Source organism: Phaethon lepturus, unplaced genomic scaffold, assembly GCF_000687285.1.
Source record: "Phaethon lepturus isolate BGI_N335 unplaced genomic scaffold, ASM68728v1 scaffold41640, whole genome shotgun sequence".
Taxonomy (NCBI): domain Eukaryota; kingdom Metazoa; phylum Chordata; class Aves; order Phaethontiformes; family Phaethontidae; genus Phaethon; species Phaethon lepturus.
Genome location: NW_010513335.1, coordinates 28378 through 41097, shown reverse-complemented (window position 1 = coordinate 41097; position 12720 = coordinate 28378). Strand labels below are relative to the sequence as shown.

At 46.5% G+C, this 12720-nt stretch overlaps 1 protein-coding gene across 1 annotated transcript; it reads right to left on the bottom strand.

The window, feature by feature from the left end:
* Positions 1 to 394: 394 nt before the first annotated feature.
* GPR20 (G protein-coupled receptor 20) lies at positions 395 to 12138 on the bottom strand. The gene is made up of 2 exons (XM_010289810.1): positions 12061 to 12138; positions 395 to 1477 (listed from the first exon to the last, which is right to left on the bottom strand). The coding sequence occupies exon 2, from the start codon at positions 1454 to 1456 to the stop codon at positions 395 to 397; it is 1062 nt and encodes a 353-aa protein (XP_010288112.1). The 5' UTR covers positions 1457 to 1477; positions 12061 to 12138.
* Positions 12139 to 12720: the final 582 nt, after the last annotated feature.

The following is a 12720-nucleotide window of genomic DNA, read 5'->3' as shown; positions in this document are numbered from 1 at the left end:
ATCTTAAGCACATGCCCAAGGCCCAAAAGCTTTCATAGAAAACAGAGATTTCCTCCTTTCTAAGCCATCCTAGTAATGTTGCATTATGACGTCAAACATGAAAAGAAAACCACAGTAAAGAATTTGTTGCTAGCAAAATGTCTGTATTAAAATACAAAGAAAACTTTCCTGTTGGGAACAGTAATTAGTAGACTCTCTTTTGTATTGGTACTAAGAGCACTGCACGTGCCATTTTCTAAAAAGACCACAAAGTTCTTGAGGAATAAATTCCATCACTGTCATTCTGAACCTCAGCCTAAAAACCAAAGAGGTCAAAGACAATAGTACCATGCATCCTAGCAATAGTCCAGCATTGTTACACTGGCCTACTGCAGCATGTCCCATCAGATGTGGGTTATATCTGGACACTGCTTGGTGACGGCAAGCTCACAGGGCTTCCTATTGTGTTTGAGAAGGCGATGATGGCATTGGAGCCCTTGGAGTTTTTGTTCATACCCAGGATGTCCACACTGGTTTGCTCTGTCTCGGCTTTCCTGAAGATGTTTTTCATGGTTGACTGGAAGTTATTGGTGACAAAACAGTAGACGATGGGGTCCATGCAGCTGTTGAGGCTACTCAGGGTCACTGTCACATGGTAGACAAGGAGGCTGACATCATGGGGCATGTCTGGGTTGATGGAGATTGCTACCTGTCGCACGTGAAAAGGAGTGAAGCAGATCATGAAGATGATGAGGACGGTTATAAGGAGTTGCACAGCCCTCATTCTCCTCTCCCGACTCTGATGCATGAGGCTGGGCTTCGACAGAGCACACATAATCCTGGTGGTGAAGAAGATGATTATGATGAGGGGGAAGAAGTACTCACAGACCATCAAGACCAGAATCTTGGGGAGGCAGCATGCAGCAAACTGTATTGCCATGGTCAGGATGGAGAAAGTCACCACAGTGGCAAAGATCCAAATGAAAATGCAGATCCCCTTGGCACAGGTGGGGTTCCTCCATTTACGTGAGGCCTCCACCTGTACGATTGCCAGATAGCGGTCAACACAGATGCATGTCAAGAAGAGGATGCTGCAGTACATGTTGACAAAGTAGCCAAAGATATGAACCAAGGAACAATTCAGGCAGTCCCCTGCACTATAGAACATGATGATCCGGACAGGCAAGGAAAAGCCCACCAAGAGATCAGTAACAATCAAGTTGATGGTGTAAATAACAGAGGTGGTTTTTGTCTTTGTACGGAAGCAGAAGACATACAGCGCCAAGCTGTTCAGTACAACACCCACCAGGAAGATGATGGCATTGACTACCATCAGGGCAATCCACAGGCTGTAAAATTCTGTGTAGAGTTGTTTGTCAGGGTGGATGAACTTGGAGAACAAGTAGATGCTGGAGTTGGGTTGCTGAGTGGAGTTGATAGGGTCAAGGGTTGGCAGTTCGGTGGAGGAGGTCGGCATGATCACTGACTTCCCAGCGATCTGGAAGAAAAGAAAAAGAGGTATATTGAAGGGTATGTCAGGGTTCCTTAGAGCTCAAAATATTCTCACCTAAGAACATTTTAACCAACATATTTGTACATCTTCTGTAGTTATATATATTGCTGTACACTCTGAGCGTCTCATTTGTCAATATGGGGTTACCAATAATCACTAGGAAGATACCTGAGTTTACTGTCTTCCAGGGGTTCCAGATGCATGTTTTGGAGAAGACACACAATCCCCACTTCAAGTTTCTTTTCCTCTGCTCTGTGCAAAAGTGGTTTTAAAGTCTGAGCAAGAACAGAGAAGTGAACCATGCTGAGGGGAGGAAAGGAGAAGGGAAAGTTGAGGGGACCTATGCATGGTCATGTTTGAACCAGCCATGTGGCAAATGGCCCAGACAGGGTTGCTGAATCCAAGCAGAGTGCCTTGATGTTCATGGAGGGCACAGGCCATTTTCTGCTGTGACAGGGAGGCTCAGGCCAATATGGGGCTCCTACCAAGTCTTGTTTCCTGAACATGGTGCTTATTCTTTCAGGTCCTTCCTCCATTGGAGCAGCTTCTTCCTGATGGGAAGCTCTTCCTGCCCTGCTATGGGAGCAGAATAGTGCTGGCAGCCAGAAGACACAGAATCATAGAATCATGGAATCATTAAGGTTGGAAAAGACCTCTAAGATCATCCAGTCCAACCACCAACCCAACACCACCAAGCCCACTAAACCGTATACTGAAGTGCCACATCCACATGTCTTTTGAAAACCTCCAGTGATGGTGACTCCACCACTTCCCTGGGCAGCCTGTTCCAACGCCTGACCACTCTTCCAGTAAAGAAGTTATTCCTAATTTGCCCAGGAAGATTTGCCCAATGTATTGGCACAACCATAGCCCCAGCATCTGACTCCTAAAATATCACATCCCTTCCCTTGGCCAGGTGATCCCATTAGATGCAGCAGCATTTTCAGGAACTGTAAGACTTTCCTAAAATCAAAGGATAGCTGAATTATCCAGGAAAGCACAAGTAGGTTGTGTGGCATCTTCTAGAGATCTGCACTCACAACAACAGCAGCCGGGAGATTTCAAACCAAGAGCGCCAGCTGCTACTCCTGCCAGGGTTTGACAGTTTAATTTGCAAATCATTCCTGACTTACACACTATTTTAAACTGATTTGTATATTAAAAAGATAAAAAAAAAGCCCAATATATACAGATACTTGGCTGGTTTCAATAAAAATAAATGGTTGAAAAATGTCTGGAATATCTCAAAGCGGCTAAGCAGGACTTTGAGGTTAAAAAAATCAGTTTGAATCAGCAGAGAATGATGCTGAAAGACTTGAGTTATGAGGGTTTGAAATCCCTGCTACCAGAGAGCCAAGTGCGGAAGGGCTAGGAGACAAGGAGCTGCAAACACATCTTCCAATGCTCACAGGAACTGCAGTATGCCTGGGCTGCATGTCTCAATGAGGAGGCCTTGAATTGCTAAGAGGGTCTGGATATGCAGCTCCCCCAAGCATGTGCCATCCTCTAGCAGCTGGCTTTCTGCCTGCACTAATGTTTTTTGCTGCTTATGGGGATTGGGAGGATGGACTGAAGGTGTCCCAGTACCTGTGAGATGCTCCAAGCTGTTGGTGGCAATGTAGAAAGCAGAGGAAAAAGCTACCTAGGTCACAAGTCTTCCAGTGAAAAGTGGATCCTCAGGAAAGTTCCTGCTGGCCACAAGAAAATGTTTTGCAGGGACAGTCCTAACTGGGTCCAGGGAGCATCACAGCAGCTCTGAGCCTGCCTGATAAGTGCCAAAGCCTTTTCCGGCCCAGACACCAAAAGCTTGCTTGTTGGGCTAATGAACTACAAATCCCTACTAGCTGTAACTCTTAAGCTATTGAACTCCTCCATACTTCCTGACAAAAGCAGAAGGCTTCCAGTTCTCCGGGATAAAGAGCTGGGGAACTGACATTTAGGAGAAAAGATTCCTACGTCTCTGTGCATTTGCTGGACACAGCACTCCTGATGTGTCTCAGCAATGCTGAGCAGAGGGAAAAGATCACCTCCCTCAACCTGCTGGCAATGTTCCTCCTAAGGCAACCCCACAGGCTGTTGGCCTTCTTTCTCACAAGGGTGCATTGCTGGCTCATGTACAACTTGGCATCCACCAGGATGCCCAAGTCCTCTGCAAAGACACTTTCCAGCTGGTTGGCCTCAGGTTGTACTGGTGCATTCCTCCCATCCTGATAAAGCCTCTGCTGGACCCTCTCCTGTCTTTCAACATTCCCCTGAACAGCATGGTCCCAAACTGGACACCTCAGCAGTGATGAATTGGTGGAGGCAATAACTCCCCTCCATCAGCTGGCCGTGAAGCTCCTAATGTGGCACAGATTGTACTTTGCCTTGTCTTCAATGCACACTGCTTGCTTATTCTTTTTCAGCCTAAGGTCCACTGTAATACTCAAGTCCCTTTCAGTAGAGCAGTTCCCAACCTGTACTGGTGAATAGGGTCATAGGATATAGCCAAGCAGGCTTCTGTGGAGGACCAAGTGACCAAAGTCTGTGTCCTTTCCTGCCCCTTCTCACTTTGGAGAGGGCTGGGAATGAAGTATGTTTGGTAAATGGTGAACATTCAAGAACAAGAGTTCTCATGGGATGCTACAGCCTAGTCATGGTTATTCTGTATGGTTCATTGAAGCCAGGTGAGCATGAAGCAGAACATTTGTTGAGCAAAAGGAGAGATCAGGACTGTGAATTCAGAAGACTAGGTGTGAAGTTCCCTCTGGAAACGTTTGGAGAAGTGACTTTGCCATCATGATGTGGCTTAGGTCTTTTGGCCTGGAGTCTGGTGATTGCTCTACTTTCTTCTTGCCTCTCATCTAATCTATGGAAGTGGTGCGAAATAAAAAGCTGGGTTTTAATATCCTTGAATGTGGAAGGATGTTTATAATCAAATAGCAATTTGTTCTGTTTAGGTAGCCCCTCAAGCCCAAGTAGTTGAATTGTCCATTGGAATGGCTGGTGCTGAACCATAAAGCCCTCCTGAGATCAAACCCAGTGCCAGATCAGGCTGCAGGACTGAAATCCCAAAACCTGGGGTCAGACCACCTGTAATGTCCCAAAGAACTGTTGGGCAAAGAGGAGTAATTCTCGCTTCTGTCCATTTTTGCACTTAGGCAATCTCCAGTAGCAACTGGACGTTGGAACACCTTGTGTTTCAGGAATGACCAAATCACCTCATCCTGCACTGAACTCTGGTGGCAGCCAAAGTAGCACACGTTCACATTATTTTGTCTGGGTCTGATTTAGCCTGCAGACTCCTGGGGTAGAGTCTTGTCTCTCTACATTTTGTGCCAAGCACGCTGTCAGTGAATAACGGGAAAAACTGGACCCAAGACTGGCTGAAGGTAGTGGAGTTGCAAAGTCTGGCACCTGAGAAAGATGCATGGGGAGGATGCAGAACACTGGACCACTTTCTAATACTTTTCTAATATTCTCACCATCTGATCTTCTCTGTTTGTTTGTTTCGCTCTTTAATTACAAAAACAAACTGAAATGAGCAGATGCCTGGATCTGCTCCCAGATTTCTCTTTGCAAATACTGTCAAGAAAAACACTACAGAAGCCACTGCACCAGTGCAAGCCAAAAAATGAAGACTTTGTTGCCCATCAAGAGCAGAATGAGCTTGTATATCTGTGTTCATACGGATAGTTCAGCAAGTGGAGAAGACAAAATCACCCATCCCATCCCCTAGCATGCACTAGAGTGTTACCGGGTTGTGTATGCATTTGTCTTATTGTAATTCTAAGGCACTGGCCACTTGCTCTGATTTTACATCTTGTTAGTAGCTTGCCTCTTCTGGGAGATTTTTGTTCAGTCTCAGATCCTTTATCACAAACACCTGATGTTCATCTTACATTTTTCCTTTCCTGCCTCAGTGAGATCAGTAACTCAAAATGCATTCAAATGTTGCTCATCCTCACAATGCTATTGAGGTATATAGGGCATTTTTACAGACTAATAGAAAAGAATCCCCTCTGAGTACTGTCCATACAGAGAAATTAAAATCATCAGCATATACAGTGTACTGGCTTACATAGTCACCTCTTCCACTGAGCCTCATGCGCTGTGAAATAAACTCCAGATATTGTAAACTGCTAAAAAACAGGTAGCATTTTGTTTCTCGAACTGAATATGTAAGGGAGGAGCTGAACTAGAGTTTGTGTCTTTTCCCAGTCCATCGCTGCCCTGTCTCAACTCAAAATCCAAGAAAATACATGAAAGAAGTCCCAACAAATTTAATTCTGAAGATATGCACTGACAGGCTGTGGAAAAGCTGCCTCTTGGGCTGCAGTGGGAAAAGTCTTCCTCTAATCAAATTGTTACTGATGGATGTTTGGGTATATGGCCTTTTCTTTTCTTTGTGGGACTGCCCTCATCTCATGGCTCACAAGCAGAAGGGATGGAGAGCTGGACTGGCAAAGCAACAGCATTCCTCTGAGTGCTTTTAATGAGATGGAGCTGGACCAAACTCCTGGTTAACAGCTACTAAGTATTTTTCCATTGTGGGTCTCCAAGCACTTGAAAAAGGTACGTTGCCCCGCTTTGCAGCAGGCTGAACAAGGCACAGAATGGCAGCGTGACCTTGCATCTGAGGAAAAGCAAACACTTCCAAAGATTTCTAATTCCTGCCCCTCCCACCCCTGAGTTAAAAAATTACACCAACCAGGTCTCTCTCTTTGCCATCAGAAATATTCATGCAGCTATTACAATGAGTCAGTTCAGCTACCCATCACCATGGCATGGTGGCATATAGCAGTTAGTGGAGGGCATGGCTAAACACATGAGAAACTTTGCAAACCTTTATTTTGCTTTGTTTCACACTGTTTATTGCCTGCAACTATGGGATGAGCTCATGCAGAGCTACAAGAACTACAATCACCTTCGCTTACAGAGTAAATAGCCCCTGTGCTAACCCCTTTCCTAAAACCTTCAAAGAGTTTGGAGCTCAGCCTTCTTCATGTCTAATTCAGCTTTCAGCCCCCCAGATCTCCATGCAATCCCTGTTTCTTGGAGCTGACAGTCTGCAAAGCCCAAGACGGGTAAACACACATCTTTCTGAGTGCTGTCTGACTGTGCCAGTTGGCCGATGCTGTTATATTATACCTCTCAGGCTGGATTTTGTCTGTGTGGCTGTGAGACTGTGGGTAGCATTTCCTTAAAAGTACAGCAGGCATCTGGGTAGAAATGGGATAAGGGGAGGGACGGAGACTGGAGATTGACCTGTTTTCCCTTGTTCTGATAAAGGTCCCTGCTCAGCAGTGGGAGAAGGGGACTTGCTCTGATATGCTTTCTCATTGCTGCGTGACACAAGCGATTCCATTGCTCTTGGGCCAAATAGGAAACAGATGGTCACTGTGCTGAAACCAAGTCCTGCAACCTCTTCCCTCGGTCGCTCGCTGCTTGGCATCACGCTTGTTCATTTAGCATGGGCACCTCAGTGCTGCATCGGCCCCAGGAGTATATCCTTGACCATCCTCTGTTTCTTTCCACCCAACATTTCACTCACTGTCAGCCTTAAGCCTCACCCTCCACTTGCTGAAGTCAATGCGGGTTGCTTCCTTGATCTTGGGGGATTTTGGATCTGACTCAGCAATTCAAATAATGAGATACAAAAGAAAAGGCAGGTCAGGCAACTGAGCTTTGTCCTAACTGCTCTCCAAAAGGGTTATTTATTGGTGTGTGCAGATAGGATCTCTGCACGCAGACCCAGGGGCAGAGAACAAGAAACCCATGCACTGGGTTGGAAAGATGAGAAGGAGAGTGAGTGTTATTTAGTATAAACAGCTTCAGCTTTTCTCATCTCCCTGTTCTGAATCAGAACATCTGATATGGCAACCTGGCTCCTCTATCACCCCCCCGTCCCCCTCACCCTGTCCTGCCTGCTAGTGTTACTCTGCTGCCTGGGATGGCAGCAGCATGTGTTTAGTTTTGCAGCCTTCCCGTGTTTAAAGTTCCCTGGGTGATTTATCGTCATATTTATAAATGAAGGGTTAAACTCACTCTCTTTCAGTTTAAATTGTATGATTCTCCTTCTGGCAAGCTCTCACTCAACTCTGGCTCAAACTGGCCAAATATGGTGTTTTTGTGCATGTCGAGGACCTTGCCCTATACATGGTAGAGCTTGTTCTGTGTGCCTTATGCTCAGCCTGGGGAGGGTGGGTTTGCTGACAGTGGGAACTGAGGGAGAAAGGGAGAGAAGGGGAATGGATCCAGTTGCTGAAAGGGAATAGCTGGTGCCCATCAAGCCCTCAGGCTGTGAGAAGGGAGCTAATGTCTGGGGGAGAAAGCTCCCAGCCTGAAGCAGAAATGGGGCTATTCCCAGGGTGGGGAAGATCCCGTATTTACAGGCATCAGATCTGTGCTCTCACTTGATTCCTGGGCATTGATGTCTCCTAGAAGTCTCCAGGTCTGACGGCCAAACAGAGTGTGTCAAACATCCAGCTGCTGGGGAATTGCAGTTGGAAATAGTCAAATCCAGTCCAGAGTCAGATTATTCTTTCCCCTCCAATGCTGTGAAAATAAAAGCTGCTTTGGAGACACAGGACACATAGTTCTGTATCAGATTAAATGACACCTGTCTTCTTACGGTTTCATGTCTTGCGGTGGCTTGCAGGGTTGTATGAATGCTTTGCCCTGGTTGAGATGCTTTTTATAACTTTTTCTCATGTGGACACTTGGCTGCCTTAATGAGCACTCACGTTCCAGCTCTTCACTTGGCTCCAACACTTGTTTGACTTTCTCCTCTCTTTGCTGCCTAATTTCCTGAAAATTCAGGTGATCTTTCCCTTCTGCCAAATTTTGGTTGAAATTAGCCAACAGATTGAAAAACATTAGGATGATGGATGAAATCAGAGCTGACAAACACAAATAGGCACTGAGCATGATTCCTGTTTCCTCTAATATGAACCTGCAAGGAGTTTGCTAGCACTCTCCACCACACATCCTTTCATTTAGGTCTTATTCCCTGTGAATTCACAATTGCTTTGGCATTGAAACACTGCAAACAGGGCTGGATGAATTCTTTGCAAAGAGAGAGCATCACCCGCCTCTCATTGTTTGCCTGAAGTGAAATAATTTCAGATTTACACCAAATCATATCTTTCTCATGGCAGAACCAACCTGACTGGGGATAGATGATAGCTAATTGCCCGGTCAGCTAGGTCATGCTTGCCCATGTGTAATGAAGACTGTGGTGGCCAGCAACTCCTACCTTGCCCGGCAGGTTGAATGGTCATGTGCTGAACTACAGCTGTTGCCTGGAAGGGCAAAATGAACTTACTTTGCACAAGCAAAGAGGCATTAACCCCCCCTACTGACTTTTGCATCTCTGAAGTTGCCCGTGAGAATCAGATTTCCCATTTGGATGGAGGAAAATCTTGGATGTCCAGTCCCAGGCATAGCCAGGGGTTGTCCTTCAAGTCATGTAAGCAATCACAGACTAAGGATGTGTGGAGGCTAATGCAATGTTGGTTGTTGGGCTGGTGTTACTGTTGTGCTATTGAGCCATTTGGCCGCTGCCTGATGTGCTCAGTTAACCTACATGTGGTCCTTCATCTCCAAGGCCCTGCTTGTGGATGGGCAATGCGTATTGCCATGAGTTGTGATCTGAGCTCCATACACCATGCTCTTTTCAATCCTGTGTGTGCACATGGGTGGACCCCATGCTCTCCAGCAAGGCTAAGGCCAAAATCAGGTCCTTGGAGAGTGAGGAGCCCAGATGCCTGGTTCAGTTTGGAACAAGCAATAGTCTGTGGGTACCCAAGCAATGATTTATTCCAACAGGACATCCTAGGCCATGAGGGATCACTGCCAGTTAGAAGAGGGAGGGTACAACTGTCCAAACTGCATTCCTCTTCTTCATGCAGCAAAGTGACCCAGATGGGAGGGAGGCCACTTGGCTTGGCCCAGACACCCACTCTCTGCATCTAGGCTTGAACCTGCTGCTTAAAACCAGGTGATGGATCACCAGTCCTGGACACCCCAGAGGCAATCTATTTAAAACTTGGAAAGATCAGCATAGCCCTCCCTCAGCCCTGTCCTGAGCATGCGTGGAAAATATGAAATGAAGCTCCCAAAGACACACAGAGCAGGAAATTCATGTGCTGGCAGATTTCTTATGAGCTTATACCTCCCCTGTGCCCATTTGCAGCAGTAGTGCCTCAGCCTTTGAAAGGACGAGTCCAGATGCACATGTACAAGCAAACAAAAAAATAAAAATAGAAGAAGTGGGATTGTACATACATGTTGCAGCTCCCTGGTCTGCCTCTCCAGACCCACAAAAGTGCACCCAGCAGTGGTGGGCACCCAGAGGTCCTTCAGCACATCTCTGATGAGACTTGCTAGCACTGGTCATCATAGAAGTGCTAATAAAGGCTTTACACCTTCACTTGCTTGTTTATATGACACTGTATAGAAAAGTCATTCCTGAAACATTTAGATGTCTACAATGCCTTGTTGATACCATTGCATTTTTCGTGTCCCTTTTTTCTGCATTACCAGATCTTGGCTTTGGAGAAATATTAAGTGTCTTGGTGAATGCTCTATAAATTGTGCTGTTAGCATTTAAAAGACCAATACCTCATAGCCTGTCAGGGCTAACACCAAGTGCCATCTGTCACGAGGGAGCATGGAGTGACATCTCTACAGTAGATGCTGTGTATTTCTAGCTCTGATATTGTAAGAGAAATCAGAGCATGACTTCCTGTGTGTATCCCTCTCTGTCCTTTGTGGACCAGTATAATGTGAGGGGAAAGCACGTATTTTTGGGGGAATTTTTTTCCAAGAGCGTTTATTTTTTTTTAAAAAAAGCTAAATCTGGAAAGAAACATGTGGATTTGGCGTTTTATAGGTCCAGCTAGTAGAGATGGATTTGTGCCTGTCTTCTTGGGAGGTTGTTTTTAACAGTACAAGAGAAATGCGTTTGATTTTATTGGGATTACAGTAATCCATCTAGCATTTCAAGGGTGCCTGAGACATGGTGCTAGAAATGTCATCTTGGAATAAAAGCTATCGTGGCTATGTACAAGGATAACCCTGCGGTGAGAGTTGCCATATAGGCACATACAGGAACTTTAGAGGCAAATGCAAAAAACCTCACGGGAGATTAAACTGAGTAACATCTGGCCTGTGCATTGCTGCTTGTTTTTGAAAAGGAAATTTTTAATTGTAAATTTAGCAATCTCGGAGCACTTTTTGCTCTTTCTGCCTTTAGCTGCCTGCTTGCTCTGTCCCTTGGCAAGAAGCTGGAGGAGAACAGTGGGAGAAGAGCAGCAACAGAGGTTTGCTCTTGGGGCATACTCGGGGCCCTGCATCACCCAGGGATGCAGGACAGAAGAGGTGATGCTCACACCTCAGGGAGCACAGGGAACAGAAGTGTCACAAACGCAGGTAGGGATGAAGGGGTGATTGCAGTGGGGAGAGGACTCAGGTGTGCCATAAGCAGCAGACCAGCCAGCCACAGATACAGCTCTGCAGCCCAGCACTCACTTCAAGTCATACTGCTGTCTTGGCTGCAGGCAGAAGCTGAGGCACGGTGCCATGCATGGTCTTGGCCCAGGGAATGCAGTGAGATGGGAGACCTGGTCAGGGAGCTGACATTTTTTGAGGCATCCCAGGATGGATAACCAGATCTTAACCCTTTGGGAGACTGGTTTCTGTGGTTTCCTTTGCCAGGCACTGTGCTCTCAGTGCTTTCAGGGATTTGCAAATTTTGGATTTTCCAGGTTAACCTGGAAAAAATTTGAGCTGTTAGTGGGTGTGTTGCTATGAAAGCAGGGAGGATTTCTGAAGGGGCCTGGTTAAGGACCTTGGAAAGGATCTGCTTCTCCTTAGACTGACCCAGCAAGCGGGTTAAGAGAAAGAAAACAATGTCTTTCGTAGAGCTGAGCTTGCACCCTGTGGAACAGCCAAACAGAGGTAAAACATGCCCAGTCACAGCTGACCCCATGCCAGGTAATGAACTGTCTCCTCTCCTGGCTTCCAAAACCTGCCTGAATGCATTTCCCCCAAATTTCATTATGCTTAGGAAGACACAGACACAAACAGGACATCACCCCACTCCTCACGAGAACTGGCATAGTGCTTTTCAACAGGGGAAAGCCAGTACCTTCACACACATTTCGTCACCCCTCATCTCCTCAGGGAACAACCAAATAACATGGCATTGGCCCAAAACCAAGATTAGAGAAGCTGACGGAAGGGGAAGCCCCTCGCAGCCCCTTGCAGCTGCTGGTGCAGCCTGGCTCTCCAGGTTGGGCAGCTCCTGATGAACTTCCACACCTGCCACACGGGCAGAGCCAGGGGCTTCCCGAGCTGCTCATCCACATGTTTGGCACAGGACCCCCTCCACCTTGCCATCCCTGCCACAACTCCCTGCTGCAATAGCCATGCTTTTCACGCCAGACTTGAGGTCCGGTCTCCAGTGATTCCCTCCTGGCTGCCCACTGTCACCTCTCTGATCCTGTGCGTGCCTCCCTTTCCCTCTGACCGATATCCCAAAGCATTCACTGCAATGGTCCCCCCTCCACAGTGGACCGACTTACCTCTGGCCTGATCTCTCTTCTATGTTAGAGGAGCTGCTGATAAGAAAATTTCCTCGTGGACCTGAATGCTATCGCCCCAGGAAAGAGACATCTGTTCCTACAAGCAGAACAACTGGAGTGACTACAGAATATGAAGAAATGCCTAATCTCTCTTGCGCGCTCTCTCTCTCCCCCCTCCTCTTCTAAATATAGCCTTGCAACTAATGGGAAAAAATACACACTACCAAAAAAAAAAAAAAAAAAATTTCCACTTGTCTTTAGTGTTCAGAATTTCTCCCCAAACATCTGGCTCCTTGCCTTAAATCTCTCTGAAATTTATGAAGTGCTGGAAACGCTAAAGAGGGCTCCAGCCTTCCTCACGGTGCTAATGCCTGAACATCTCTAATAAACTAAAACTGGTGTTGCTGCCCCCCTCTTGTCCCCTCCTTGGGTCAATTTTCCTGTGCTGAGATCTCGCTACCTCAAGGCCACCACAATGCCACTGAGCCACCACTGTGTGACACAAGAGGAAAATACCTCTCTTTTCATCTTCCTGGTATGATCTTGGATTAGACAGAAGCATGCCTGGCAGTTCTGGGAAGGTGCTGCACCAAATGCCACAAAGCCTGTGACATTCTTTGAACCAATCCAGCTGTCCAGACCCTGAGAAGAAACCTGGCA